This window comes from Canis aureus, chromosome 8 (genome assembly GCF_053574225.1).
Source record: "Canis aureus isolate CA01 chromosome 8, VMU_Caureus_v.1.0, whole genome shotgun sequence".
Classification (NCBI taxonomy): Eukaryota; Metazoa; Chordata; class Mammalia; order Carnivora; family Canidae; genus Canis; species Canis aureus.
Window position 1 is genome coordinate 5,913,786 of NC_135618.1, and position 15,790 is coordinate 5,929,575.

The window sequence follows — 15,790 nt, forward strand, 5'->3', positions numbered from 1 at the left end:
CAGAGTGAGATTTCTGCAAAACAAAAACATGTATTTTTTTAAAAGATTTTATTTATTTATTCATGAGAGACAGAGAGAGAGAGAGAGAGAGAGAGAGAGAGAAAGGAGGCAGAGACACAGGCAGAGGGAGAAGCAGGCTCCATGCAGGGAGCCCGACGTGGGACTGGATCCCGGGTCTCCAGGGTCAGGCCCTGGGCTGAAGGCGGCGCTAAACCGCTGAGCCACCGGGGCTGCCCCAGAAACATATTCTTAAAATAAGTGGCCATTTCTGATCGTGGTAAATAAATACTCTTGGATGATGGCCTCAGGAGAGAATATTCGATGGATTTTAGGTTTCCTAGGCCTGTACAGAGTAGCTTTACTCAGTTTTTTGACAAGATGGTTTAGTGGTAATAAACTCTCACTCGCATTTTCCTCAATTTGTAATGATCAGTACCTGGAAAATTCTAAGTCTTTCTCAACATAAGCAAGTAAGGTTTAGCAAAGTAATCAGAGTTTGGTGAGTTGTTACTACAGTACAAAGGGAGAACTTCAAAACCTGCTCGAATTTGTTTGAAGATGGGATGGAATATATGCAACAACTAACTAAAGCCGACCTCACCCTCCGGGTAAGGTAATGATTATCTCTCCACGGCATCCAATTAACAAATAAACTTTGTTCCCTACACCAGACAGATCCAGCTTGTAATCTGTAGATACCTCAACCTTCGATCTGAAAGGTTACACCAACAGAAATTATATTAAGAAAACCTCGTGGTTGGGGCCCCTGGGTGGCTCAGTGGTTGAGCATCTGCCTTGGGCTCAGGGCATGATCCCAGGGTCCCGGGATCGAGTCCCACATCGGACTCCCCGCAGGGAGCCTGCTTCTCCTTCTGCCTGTGTCTCTGCTTCTCTGTGTGTCTCATGAACAAATAAAACCTTAAAAAAAAAAAAAGAAAGAAAGAAAAGAAAAGAAAGAAAAGAAAAGAAAAGAAAAGAAAAGAAAAGAAAAGAAAAGAGAAAAGAAAAGAAATAAAGAAAAAGAGAAAAGAAAAGAAAAGAAAAGGAAAGGAAAGAAAAGAAAGAAAAGAAAAGAAAAGAAAAGAAAAGAAAAGAAAAGAAAAGAAAAGAAAAGAAAAGAAAAGAAAAGAAAAGAAAAGAAAAGAAAAGCCTCATGGTTGCCAGAGGCAGGGAGTGGGAAACGGGTAAAATGGGTCAGTGTGGTCAAAATGTACAAATTTCCAGTTATAAAAAAAAAAAAAATAAGTCACAGGGATGTAAAGTACAGCAGGGCAGCCACAGTTAATAATACTGTGTCACAGATCTAAAAGTTGCTAAGAGTAGATCTTGAAAGTTCTCATCAGAAGAAGAAAAAGGTTTTGTAACTGTATGGTGACGGATGTTGAGGAGACTCACTGTGCTGATTATTTCACAATATCTACAAATATCAAAAAGGAAGGGGTGCCTGGCTGGTGCAGTTAAGTGTCTGACTCTTGACTGCAGCTCAAGTCATGATCTCAGGGTCATGAGATCAAGCCCCATGTGAGTGTCCCTGTCCCTCTCCCTCTGCTCCTCCCCCCATCACCTCTGCCACACTCACTCTGTCCCTAAAATAAATAAATAGGTCTTGAATATTAAAAAAAAAAAAAAAAAAAAAAAAAAGGAAGAAGACGCCCAGGGCTCTAAATATAAATCTGTGACTTTACTTAAAGTGTGACTACATTAAAAAGTACCAATTGTTATAGGCTAGATTCTGTGTGATAAGACAAATCAGAGTGAAGGCTCGGAAATTAGGCATCTCTTTTTTTTTTAATCTGTTAAAACCGTAAAACACATATAGGCATAAAAAGAGAGAAAAAAAAGAAAGAAGCAAACAACGTTAAGAGAGTGGTTGGTAAGAAAAAAAGAATTTACCAAAAAAAAGTAAGTCTCCCAAGAAATAAAATCTACTTCTATAAAATTGTGGAATAATTTTACCTTGATTTTATCAATATAATTAAGTTCTCTGTGATTAAACACTTCATGGGCTCCATTCTGCAAGACAATGTTTTGTCCTTCCTCGGTACCAGCCGTACCTAAAACTTTTAGGCCGTAAGCCCTGGCAATCTGGCACGCTGCTATTCCAACCTGAAAACCAAAATATAAAACCGTAGTTTTAGATTCTTTGCATCCTTCCAAGTATTTATTAAATGTAGGTAATACACTTAAGGTTCTCCTGGGTCCTACCCTATCCTTAAGGAATTTCAAGTCTAAATCAAGAAATAAGAACAACAATAGCTAACTTTTATTGAGCATTTATAATGTACCAGGTGCCACACCACACACTTTCCATGCATTGCTTTATTTTATCCTCACAGTGAGCCTATAACATAGATATTATTATTGTCCATATTCCAGAGATGAGAAAACTGAGGCTGATAAAAATATAAGTTGCCGAGGTCACAGAGATGGGAACGGGGCCAGATCACACAGGGCTGGATCAATTCGGTCTGTAGAGCTTGAGCTTTTAACCACTGTATCAAAATGTTTACTTAGCATCGGCTTTGTGCAGAAGGTGAGGGGTTTAAGGATAATCAAAACTCACGGAGTTCATACTTCAACTGTACACATAAAATACTAAATAACAAATGTGACTCCGTTTAAGTGGGAGAGATAGGTATACGAGCAAACTAATTTATCCATCCATATGATGACCATTTATTGAGTGTTTATTATGTGCTAGACGTGGTACTTCACATAAGAAAATGCTACTCTGAGAAAAGAGAAAAATAATAAACACACAAATAAATGAGTAAAGTAAATTCAGAAAATAAAAAGCGCTAGGAACAAACCCAGCCTATTGGGTTACAAGGAGACAGGGAGAGGGGCTGGTTCGGTCATCGGGAAAGGCCATAGAGGAGACCGCGTGAAGAGAGGGACAAGCCACGCGAAGATCTCGAAGGCCTGGTGGAGAACGTTGTAGGCAGAATGGTCAGGGCTCACCTGGTGACATGGGAATGACCCTGGGGCACTAAAGGACAGAAAGACGGTCACCGTGGCTCTCGGCAGGGCTCTCGGCAGACGGTGCCAGATGCAGGCAGAGGGGCACCCGGGGCCTTGCAGGTAAAGGCTTTGGATTGTATTTAAGGGCTCTTCAGAACGGTGAGAGAGCTTCAGCAGGAGAGTCATACGATCCAATTTAGGCTTTAAGAAGAACACTAATTAGATGGGGGACAAAAATGGGAGGCAATGGGAGTAGGAGGGGCCTTCAACGTAGACTGAATGTGAGAGGCGAGCAGAGAAAAATCAAGGATGTCTCCCGGGTCTCTGGCCAGGGTAAGTGGGTCGATGAACAGGGCTGCAGATTGGAGGGTCGAGCTTCTGAGAGTATCAAGAATTTACTTTGAACGGGCTGGGCTGTATCTGCTCACTTAGGATGTGCAGTGATTAGGCGACTCTGCATATGGCCTTGGGAGAGTCCAGGGGTGGAAATATAAATTTGAGACTCAGTTCATGGATGGTATTTAAAGCCACGGGTTGGATGAGGTCACTACATGAACGTGCTTAGGATAAGGGAGGAAGAAAAGTATATGAGGGGCATAGACAGGAGCGCGTATTTGAATCGCCGACACCAGGGATCGGTGTTCGGTGAACGGGCCTGCAAGTGGCGCACACGCGCAGGGCAGGGCACGGCTCCTCTCCAGCTCGGCGCTACCGACATCTGGGGCTGCGCGACTCTATGTTGTGGGGCTGCCCTGTGCTTTGGAGGATGCTCGGCGGCAAGTCTGCTCCCTACCCCTCACCCAGACACAAGCAGAAACGTCCCCAGACGCTGCCCCAGGGGCTCAAGGGGGAGAGGGGGGACGCCAGAGCACCCCTCACTGGCAACCAGTGATTCAGGAGGGAAACTCGGTTCGGACCGGGCATGAGAGAAAAGAACCGAAGCGAAAACTATGATGAAAAACGGACTAAAACTGCAACAGAATCACAGACTCCCAGGCCTGAAATAGACTTTAAAGACTGTACAGCATGTGCGAGCCACGAGCCTGAACTCCGTTGGGTTTTGGCAGGGATTTGTTGGATTTAACCAAAACAAACAAACAGATGCAGGGAGCTCACGGTCTCATGACTCAGAGGGACGTTCAATTCCGTGGAATGCAATATACTGTGGACTTCCTGATTTTTGCTACTTTAAATTAAAAACAAAAACAAAAACAAGAAACAGGCCTCTAATAAAATGATACCCGAAGACTTAATGTAAATATACCTCCTTCTAAAAAAGTAAAAATAAAATAAAATAAAATAAAAATAAATAAATCTATCTCCTTCTGCTCCACTTTAAAGAGGCATTTAATAGCTATTTTGAAGGTGCTGTTTATGCTGTTCTTGTCAACAATTACACCAGCCACAGTACTTCGGATTATATATCATTACGCGTCAATCGTTTTTCTTCTATTGACTCTGCCGATACTAAAATGGGGCGCTCCCCACCAGCATATCTGGGTAACAGCTGTGTTCATAAATTCCACCCCATTTCAAATACACAACATAATCCCAAAGGAACTTGAATTAAATGAGGACAGAAAGTACAAACAGAAGCAAGACAAAACCCAGTACTATTTCCCTCTGGTAGGGCAGGGAGGATCAGAAGCGCTGCTCACACCAGGCTGCCAGCCTATCCCTGCCAGCCAAGGATTTAACAAACTCAGCCAGCTCAGAGAACAGTGTGGATTTTGCCTTAAAAAAAAAAAAAAAAAAAAAAAAAAATCATGGTGAAGTGACTGGGCTTTTTACGAGAGGGTAAATGGAATAAAAGGAGATTTTCTTTAGATTCTCCTCTCCCCTTCCTACTGAAACCTCTCCTTTTTATACAGAGCACCAGGGTAGCTCTCTGGAAGCCAAAACAATTTCAATAAATGCATGTTGGACAGATCCTCCTGTAGTTCTGGGTTACACTTAATTTAACCCCAAAATAGCCTCTTTGGTGAAGCTAAGCAATGGGAGTTTTGGACGAGGTATATCTGGCATGTTTTCTCAAGCCCCCCAAAAGACAATCTTAGGCTTTTTAGTAAAAACTCTGATTTGTGAGATGGAGGCTAAGCGTGGAAGCTTGTGCTTCATCTATTTCCTGTAACGGAAACACAATGGGCTGAACGCTCTGTGTTACCTGGCCACCGTGTTACCTGGCCACCGTTAGAGGTAAATTCGCATTTTCAGGGTGCCACTCCTCATTCCAGGAACAATGTGCCCTTTAACAGGTGACTTCTTCCAACGACTGTGGCATCACGATGCTCTGCAAGGGTTAACCGGCTCCCTCAAGGTGAGCCATCTCGCCCCAGGGCCTGTATTTTAAGAATGTTGAAATCTCATCTCCAAAATTTCTAAAGCCTCTACACGCAGGATAGAGGTCATGTGGATTTCTTGTTAAATTCCAACCTCAGAGCTCTAACTCTTCCTCTAAGCTCCTCGGAGGCAGAGTGACAGCCGGTTTCTTGAAGAAGCTTCTGACAGCCCTGTGTTGGGTTATTTCACTGAAGGGCTTATTTTAAAGTTCCCAGTCCTCTCCCACCCCAGCCCCCCCAGCCCCCCCCGTCTCACATTAGCATTTTAAGCCATGGGTTGTGGTGTTAAGGACACAGCTGTACACTGTGCATTCCACGAATGTCATCAAAGCGCAGCAGGCCAGCCGTGGAAGGGGGTAGAAGGGGCTGAGAATTCACAGTGTGGCTTTGCAGTGCTGTCTGGGGCAACACAGGTAAAGCTCTAATGAGCCTTAGTTTCCTTATCTAAGGGAATATGGAATCACGTTAACTTTAAGAAACTGTTTAAAATTCCAAATAAATATTCTGACAACATATGCTACTTGAAGGCGAAAACAAAGCCAGTTTATTTTGGTCCACACCCAACACAGGTGGAAAACGTAATACATACATTTTTAATGGGGTCATCTGTTGAATCTATTAACCAAAAAATGCTAGACCAATGACAAGGAATTAGCTTCAGAAGACAGCATTTAAAGAAGCTTTACTACAGAAGGGAATATATGTACCGACTATGAATATTGACTGTATTTCTTCATTTGGCTTTTAAAAATGACTTAAATATACCGTGAAACCCACAAACACGAGCTCATTTAAACGTGCCCTTAAAAACGACAACGACAAAAAAAAAATACTTACTCCTCCACTAGCCCCATGAACCAGAACACTTTCTCCGGCTTTCGCGCGGGCGCTGCAAAAGAAGGCAGGGTTCATCGCCTTACTTTGAAGCTAATGAAGCTCAGGTGTTTTGTCATTCTCGAGGAAACTCCTACCCCCCTGGTTCGGCCATCACGTCCCCAAACAGGAAATGCACTCTGCTTTACAGCCCAAAATACTCTCCAAGATTCACAGGGTCAAACGAGGGTTCTTGCAGAAGAAAACATTAAATTCACTTGTTCATTCAACAAATGTTTAACAGGAACCTACTGGGTGCCGGGCACCGTGAGGGCTGCTGGTGGCCCATCACGATGCTACCTTCCTTCTGGAAGGCTACAGTCTTTGGAGGGATGTGGGGTGAGAGAGCTCAAGCTAGAGGACCGGAGTCTCATGCATTCCCACAGAAAGGGTCTCAAAACAGGCTTATTGTCACCCCGTCTTTATTCTGTGACCCAGGGTGATGCCCAATAGAAACACAGAAGTTAGATGATGGAAGAAAACCTTTTTCCTTGGAACATGAGGCTGCGCAGCCTCTAAGCCCACATTTCAGAGAGCAGTGCTAAATCAGCAAGTGGTAAGAAATACGATAAATCCTGTCACAGAGGTTTCCATGTCACACCAAGAAATGTCTAGATCCTCTGGAGAAACGACATCTTCTTTTGGCTTCTGGTTCATCCCACTACTTGTCTGTTGTACCAAAAATAAGGCACGTGCAGCAGGTGCAGCAGGATAGACGGGAGATGCCTTCTGAGTCCAGACGGACAAATGCTAACGTCACAGGCCGGCAGGTGTTCTGTGATCCAGAGCTGACTCTCAGGGAGGATCTCTCACTCCCCAGAACAACAGGGGAGGCCACGCTGCACAGACATTATGTTCAGTCTGGGAGTAAGCACCCAATGTGACCCAGAGTCCTGCTCAAGGCAGAGCGCCGACAGCTGACAAATGGCAATTACGAGCAGTAAACGGAGCTCCTGCCTACATTCTTGCTTAGAGATAAGGGGACTGAGGGCAGGGAGTTAAATGGAGAGTCTGAAATGATAAACTAAGGTAACTATTACCAAAACTCTTTGGCGTTTTAAACAGTAAAATATAAATGTGAGGGAACAGGATTACTAACATCATTCTATGGGATTTGACCTACTTTCCCCAATGATGTTGCTTTTAAAAATCTTACCAACGACCCCTCCAACGCAGAGTGCATTCTCCTAAACCACTGGGCCGGGGTGGGTGGGGCGTAAACAAGCGAGCTAACCCTCCCCAGGATCCCACTGCTATGATCCTTCTACTCTTGCACAGTCATCGTGACACTTCATTTTATGTGTCGACTTGGGCATGGGGCCAGATAGCTGGTTAAACATTATTCTAGATGAATCTGTGAAGGGCCTTATCCAATTGGCTGGAGGCCTTAAAAGAACCAAAACTGACTTTTGGAATAAGAATGGATTCAGCTAGATGACCTTTGAACTTGAACCGCAACTCTTTCCTGACCTACAACAGCCAGCTTCCCTCTCAGGCTTTAAACTCCCCAAGCCTCCACATCCAAGAACTCTCTCTCTCTCTCTCTGTGCGTCTATGTAAATAATACGTACATATGCACGCACACAGTCTGCTGTTCTGTTCCCCTGGGCGGCCCCAATTAATACAGCCACGTCCCCGGGATCCCTGGGTGGCGCAGCGGTTTGGCGCCTGCCTTTGGCCCAGGGCGCGATCCTGGAGACCCGGGATCGAATCCCACGTCGGGCTCCCGGTGCATGGAGCCTGCTTCTCCCTCTGCCTCTCTCTCTCTCTCTGTGACTATCATAAATAAATAAAAAATTAAAAAAAAAAAAAAACCCGGGGGCTCGCGGCAGGGGCTCAAGCCTTGGCCTGGCCTTCCGCGCTGCTGTGGCTGAAGCCACTGAGGGTTTTCTCTCCCACCCCAAGGCCAGCCCTAATCTAAAAGATTTCAATACTCCCTGGGAAGGAAACCTTGAGCCCAATTCCTGAACTCTCCACTGTAGCCCCTCTCTCCCAAGGCTGAACCTGGTAACCAGCCCCGACCACCCTACTTGAGAAGTATCGGACCCTAATACCTCCTGCTATGGCAGTGATCTCCCGTCCCGATCCTGTAAGCCTACATTCTCTCAAAATCTCTTCTTCAACCTCCCAGAGATTGCGGCCTCTGGATGACTCAGATTCTGCCCACGTGTTGCTCCTGGCTTTGTTGCATCACTAGCCAGGGGGACCCTGCGTAGGTGGCCCCAACTCCTCTCTCTTCCTCTCTTGTGTTCTCATTTCCTTCTAGTCCATTCTGCTGCTAATTCTCCAGCCCTGGATTAATGTTAAAAACTAACTTCCTTGATAATCTATCCAAATGGCTAAAAACTATAAAAAAGAAAAAAAACTAAAACTAAAAACTATAAAAAAGGAAAAAAAAAATCAAGTCACCATGCATCTTGGTGCCACTTCAGTTCTGATTCTCAGAAGATCACTTGGCCTCCTATTTAATTATGAAAAGTGAGGCGATCCCACGAGTTCCTCAGCAGTCCACCTCCCTACCCACAAACCCTTCCACGACTATACCACCTTTACCTCTCCTAGGGTTAGCAGACGAGCTGGCCCTTTGATACCAGAGGCCAGTCTCTCCACACATGTCCTAAGTCCTTTCCATCCAGCCACCTGACACTCCACCATCTCTCCCAAACCTTCCATCGCTTCCTCTCTGCTGGATCTTTTCTCAGCCATAAACATGTTCAACTCCCGTCCAGCCTTCTGTCCCCACACTCTCAGGTACCCTTCTCCTCTCCCCTCCCTGACCACCTCCATTCCAGGGACCAAATTCTACCTCCTTGCTCAGCGGCTCAATCAAGCTTCTGTCCCACCACGCTACTGAAAGTGACCTGACTCAAGTCACCAATCACCTCTCAACGGCTAGGCCCGACTGTTTGTTTGTTTGTTTTTCCCAAACACACCACATTGCTGCATCTGACAGCTAGCTTCCTCTCTTGGTAGCAACACCAACTACCACCCCTAACACTACCCACACCGCCGGAGTACTGACTCCGCGCCGGACTCTGTACTAAGCTTCACAGGTATTACCTCCCTGAGTTCTCACCACACCCCTAGGAGGTAGGTGCTACTAGTATTCACGTTTTTCTAACCAGTAAACTGCAGCTGAGACAGGGAAGTAACTGGACCACAGTCGTACAGCTGGTAGAAGAGAGCAGGGTAAGCCGAGTCTTCCTGTCTTCAAAGACCATGAACTTAACAGGTGTTTAACAGACACCGTGACCTCTCGACTCCCTTGGCCTTGACATGTGGCCTCTTAGCACTCTGTGCCCACCCTGACTCTACCCCTACATGCTGATGTTCTCTAGCGTTCTATCCTCGCTCCACTGTCTTCACTCCCTGGAGACTTCCAGTCACTTCCATCTTGTCAACTCCCACCCACAGGCTGATAGCCCCGTGTTGACATCTTTAGCCTTCAGGCTTCAGATTCATTCACCCAACAGGTTGCTGGTCTTCTCTATCACGATGCCTATCTTGCTTTCCATGCCTAAACTGGACTAAGTTTCCCTGTGAAACTTCTTCCTTCTTCTCTTTGTCACAGTTAAACATAATCCAAACGAAAGAGCTAAAAGTATCCCTAAGTTCGTCTGCTCTCTCAGTCACCAAATAGACCTGATTTTACCCTCTAAGAGTTGTCTTTTCCCTTCCATCTTTTCTACCATGACCCTTGCTCTGGCCCCTGAGTATTTTGCCTAAAGGATACTCAAATAAGACCCTCCCATCTCTTTCTCCATTCCTGCCATCAAATCCATCCTTCACACAGCTGGTAGGTGATCTTAATGAAACACTCATATAACAGTATCACTCTTCTGAATAAAACATTTCACGACCCCTAATCCCTGAAGGAACAGTGCGCGAGCTCTATCATCTTGCTTTTTACAACCTGAAACCTACCTATTTCGTGTGACAGCTAACAGTTGTTCAAAGATTACTATACTCCAACCTAATTCTGTGCCACTCTTTGCCTTGAAATCTTCTATCCAACAAAACCAGATTGCTATAACTCTCCTTAAATATCATGATTTTTTTTCCCCTGACACCAGGATATTCCCATTGCCTAGAATTTCCTCTCCCCTCCAACGTATCCTTCCTTAAGATAACTCCCTGACTGAAATATAGATTCTCAGAGGGGCACCTGGCTGGCTCAGTTGGTGGAGCATGTGACTTTTAATTTTGGAGTTGTGAAGGAGCCCCACGTTGGGTGTAGAGATTACTTAAAAATAAAATGTTAAAAAAATACATATATATAGAGATAGATAGATAGACAGATAGATACAGATATATGGATTCTCAGATCTCAGCCGTGGTAGCTGACCAGTGGGTCTAAGGTAGGGCCCTACACTGTATTTCTAAATTGCAGCAATTAGTTTCTAGGGCTGGGTAATAAGATTTCTGAACCATGACTTTAAAATAATCCAAGCCTTACATCTTGGCAGGAAGCCCTATCCCATCACCACTGTTACATCCCTTATGATCCCATAAACCCCTATGTGCATCCATACCACTGCACTTTCCACGTTATACATCAATATTATTACTCTTATGTCTCTCTTTTACTAGACTGTCAGCATCTTAAAGACAAAGACGGCGTTTTGCTCTTCTTTGTATCCCCAGTGATTAAAATAATTTCCCAAATTAGCACAGTTTCTACTCCATAAATGCTTAATGGTAACTAAATGGTAACCAAATATGAGAGATGGATACGTGGACGAGAGGTAGGAAGGCACGTAATACTGGCTGTGTACCCGACCGTGTGTGTCATTACCTGTGGAGCAGAGCTCGGTATGCAGTAAAATACGGGATGCCGATGGCAGCTCCTTGTTTCCAGTCCAGTTTCTCCGGCAGTATGTACACAGTGTGATCTGAAGCAAGGGCATACTCAGCATAGCCCCCAGAGATGGTGGCGGTAGTGAAAACTCTGTCACCTTTCTGGGGAAAGCAATAAATTAATAAATACACCAGGGATTAAAAAGGATGTCAAATGGGTATAATCCTTTTATAATGCAACTTTTATAACAACAGATAAGTATGTATTGTTTACTAGGTTGGAGGGTCTTATCGAAATAACTTCAGAATACTGAACATTTTTAAATGTTTTAGTAAGGGAAACCAAAAAGAAAACTTAAGGGAAATAGGGGGGAGAAAAAAGGAAAGAGAACCTCCAGAATGGTATAATGAGGAAACCATGGGGAGCTCACTGCACAAGACACTGTATCAGGTGTCTGACAAGTACTACCTAATTTGCTCTTCTCCAGAGCCGATGAGATAAGTACTTTTCTTATCACCACTTTGGATTAATTCCACTATACACATGAGGAGATTGGGGGACAAAGAAGTTCAATAATTTGCTCAGATGAAGCAGTTAGTAAGCAGCAGTTAATACAATCATTTTTTTTCTCTGAAATACTAGGAAAAAGAAACAAGTAAGATGTAAGGTTTCCTCCAAACACCAAATACCTGTCCTAAGTCCTTTCCATAGGTGCTTCACCCCTGCATTTGTTCCCTCATTTTTTAAGCATACACCAAGAGCAGGAAACTATGCCCAGGTCCTGACAGCAAGATGAGCCAGGACAGGCCTCCTCCCTTGTTACGGTACAAGAAACACAGCAAACTCTCAGCAAACTCTGCTGGGCCCTTGCTATTGAAAAGGCAAGTGAAAGTGAAGGTGAGGTAAGGTGCTACACAAGCATTCACACCTGCCCAGTATGACCTGCACACTAGGGATGTCAGACCGTCTACTACAAACACCTGCCCAAGCTCTTCAATAAATAAATAAATAAATAAAAAATAAACATTCCTTGGAATAAGCGAAACACTAAGGCAGTAACTCTCAGTCTACTTAAATTTGTCCTATAAAAAAAAGAAACAAAGAAAAAAGATTCAAAAGGCATCCAGCAGTCAAAGACAAGCATCACTGCTTACCAGTGCCACTTGCAAATGGTCAAATATGACCATGTTATGATTAGTCCTGTTTTTAGGGCTTAAAAAGATGTCGCACAGATTGTAATATAATTCAAACGTGTTCTAAGAATTCACTATGGAAAGCAGTACTTGGGAGTTCTGGGATAGATAATCAATAACAAAACATCTTCCACCATCGAAAGAACCTTAAAGTCTAGGAAGAGAGAAAAGGATAGGAATAACTACAATGCAAGCAAACACGATGAACCCACAAAGGCAAGTGCCAAAAAGAGAAAGGAATTGTTTCTAAGTTGAAGGAATCAAAAATAGCTTCGTTGAGGTGCTAAAATTTAAGGAAGGTCTTGGAGAATCCAACAAGATTTTCAAAACTAGGACTGAGATGAGTCTTGATGAGTGAGGAACACTCAAAATAAGTAAAGGAACGGTGGCAGGAATAAATGCTGAGAAAGTGCTAGCATTTGTGCCCAATGAGTAAGTAGTCCAATGCATGGAAGGTAATCGTTACAGAGGTACGAAGAAAAGGAACCAAGGCCGGGGATCCCCTGGGTGGCTCAGCAGTTGAGCATCTGCCTTGGGCCCAGGGCATGATCCTGGAGACCCGGGATCAAGTCCCACATCGGGCTCCCTGCATGGAGCCTGCTTCTCCCTCTGCCTGTGTCTCTGCCTCTCCCTCTCTCTCTCTCTGTGTCTCTCATAAAGAAAATCTTAAAAAAAAAAAAAAAAAAAAAAAGGAACCAAGGCCAGAGGGTAAAAGTCCCCGCACCTATGTTCATAAATTTCATTTTAATTCTGCCAAGCAGAAGAACCAATGTGAGCAAAGCCAGAGAAGAGGAAGCAAGCATGGGGCGCGTGGGAAAGGACAGCTTTACCAACATACCGACCGAAAAGCGAGGAGGAATGGAGCCGAGAATGGAAGGATGGTGGGAAGAGCAGGAACAGAAGCACTCGGCGACCCTGACATCTACGGGGAACTAAGGCAGGCATTAGACTGTAGGACCACCACGACATTTTAGAAAACACCCCTTGTGGACCCAGCATAGATTCGGGGAGGAAGGAGGGCAGGTGTTAAGGATCCACTACAGACCTCCAGGTAAGGACCTCACGGAGTAACCTGCCCTGGGCACGGACCGAGGAGAGGGAAACCCGTTCTAGCTAGGGAAAGCTGCAGGTGGGGGGACTGAAGCCACAGGAGTCCCAGGGACAGTCGCACCAGGGAGGAGCAGAACTGATGTGACAAGAGATGAGCTCGGTTTTAGACGCACTGAGTAAGAGGGGACCGGGGTTGGATGGGTGGCTCCAGGGCTCTCCCAGGACTTTCGCTGATGATGCCAACGGTGCACAGCAGCACGGTCCAGGAGGGTGGCCGCAGAAACGGGCCTACTCGGCCTCTGAAGGGTCACTGGTGTGACTGGGGAACCAACTTTCTTTATTTTGCCTTAGGTTCACATGAATCTTAAATCGGCACATGTGGTGAGCGGCTACCTTGCTGGATAGCATGGGTCCACGGCCTCGTAGAAAATTCGAGGTCAAAGGAGGGACGGAGAACCGGAGAACAGTGGGCAACACTAGAACCTGAGGAGCCTCCCAAGAAGAAGATGCTTGAGAAACAACACCCGGGAGGAAGTGGGGAAGAGGATGGGAGAAAATGATGTCATAGAAGCCGAAGGAAAAAAAAAAATTAAGAAAAAGTAAGTGGCTGAAAGTGTCAAATGTCACCAAGAAGTCAAGAGAGATAATGACATAAAAAGGGCCCATTAACTCCAGCAATAGAGGCCATTAGTGACATGAGCAAGCAGCGCTTCAGGGGGGCGCAGGGGGCAGAAGCCAGGCGCCTGCGAGCAGTGCGAAGCTGCAGGAATCGGCCTCCTGGGCAGAGGCCACGGTAATCTTCTCTGTCTCAGTCCAATTTTGGTAAATGTGCTGCCAAAGTTGAGCAGGTCAAGGAATTATGAGGAAAGATGCGAGAACATGAATATACTATCTATGTTTTAGATTTCTTTTGGCGTACAAAGAACAAAAGCCCCGATCAGAACACGTGCATGGACTCAGGCCCCTCGATCTCAGTCCGGGCTCTAAAAATGTACAGTTGACCTTGCATTTTTTTCATCTTCTACTTATTATTCAAAAGAATCGGCCCTCCCTTTATCTTGTGAAACTAGATTAATTATAAAACTAGATAATTATAAACAAGGAATTTATAGAAGGAATGAAACATTATGTTGGCTTGTGTATTACTGAGGGTCAGGAAACAGTATAACTTCCTTATTTTATTTTCTTACATTTTTCTGCTACATCCAAAGGACCCCACTTGAATTTCCGTGAGGATGTGAAGATACAGAATTTACACAGCGCTTGTCCCCAGCAATGCAAATAGGGAAGACCTCTAGATAAAAGGCAATCTCTTTTTTGAATAGAGGAGTCCCCCAAGTGGCAGAAATTGTGTAATGGGGCCTTCCATCTTTTTTAAGTTTTTATTTAAATTCCAGTTAGTTAACACGCAGTGCAGTATCGGTTCCAGGTGTACAATGCAGTGATTCGACACTTCTATACAACACCCGGTGTGCATCCCAACGCGGGCACTCCTTCATCTGTAAGGGGGCCTTTTGAAGACTTACATACAGACACGTTTTAAAGCTACGTTAAAATATTTTAAGGAAAATATTAAGGCAAAATAGAAACAACTCAAAACGGAATACCTTGAAAGTAGATACATTCTCTCCAATAGCTTCTATTATCCCAGCCACGTCTGAACCCGGCGTGTAGGGTAAGAGTGGTTTTCTTCTGTAAGTACCAGACCGAATATATGTTTCCACGGGGTTTACACCACATGCGTGGACTTTGATCAGAACCTGCAAGGCCAATGTGCTTTTAGTTCACACAGAACACTCAGGCGTTCATCCAGCGTTAGGCCAGGGCTGTACTGATGATGGGAACTGTAAACCCGGAGGGGAAACCCTCACCTTCAAGGGACTCACATCACAGTTTTGCAAACCAACACAGACATAAAAAAGGTAAGACACAAAGGCCTATGGGCTACATAAAACATATTTTGGGAAAACAGTAGCGGAAATACTTGAGAGGACGCGTGGCACAACCTCTCCGTGCTCATCAAACCCTCTTCCTCCCGGGTACGCAGGAAGAACAGGATTTCTTGGCGCCCGCAGTTATGAGCAGCCAAATGACTGAGTTTTGGGCAATGGGATGTGAACAAAAGTGATCAGAGCCACTCTCAGGGCTGTCCCATAAAGATGTCCTGGGCAATCCACCCTGTGCCTCCCTCCCTTTCATAGGAGTGACGTCAGAAGACAGGCATCGAAGGTGGCAGAGCCACATGATGGAGGAAGGCTGGGTCCAGAAATCACCCTGAGAAGTTACGGAATGAGACATACTTTGCTATTGCCGAACCCTTGAGATTTTGAGGTTACATCTACCATAGCTGCTAATTTTACCGTAATTAATACATAATGATTGCTTCTGTTGCAGGAGTAAGAGAAGGCCTTGCAAAGGGAGTGGTATTTGAGGTAGGCACTAAGAGTAGACGTTCTTTCAGAATGGGAGGAAAGGGTAGTTCAGGTAGAAGGAATAGCAGGTGCAAAGACAGAAGAAATAAAAGGGCCTCTTGGGGAAGCCAGATAATGCTGCTTGTTACAGCCCAGTCTACTGAG

General features: G+C 44.8%; 1 protein-coding gene across 2 annotated transcripts in view; it reads right to left on the reverse strand.

Moving 5' to 3' along the window:
• The window catches only part of CRYZ (crystallin zeta), a 44,692-nt gene that overhangs the window by 21,492 nt on the left and 7,410 nt on the right, over nt 1-15,790 (reverse strand). For both annotated transcript variants that reach the window (XM_077905059.1, XM_077905057.1), the window contains exons 3-6: nt 14,822-14,974; nt 10,969-11,132; nt 6,138-6,189; nt 1,957-2,106 (exon numbers count right to left, since the gene is read on the reverse strand). In XM_077905059.1, coding sequence (XP_077761185.1) covers nt 1,957-2,106; nt 6,138-6,189; nt 10,969-11,132; nt 14,822-14,974 — 519 coding nt within the window. The remainder of the gene's footprint in view (nt 1-1,956; nt 2,107-6,137; nt 6,190-10,968; nt 11,133-14,821; nt 14,975-15,790) is intronic.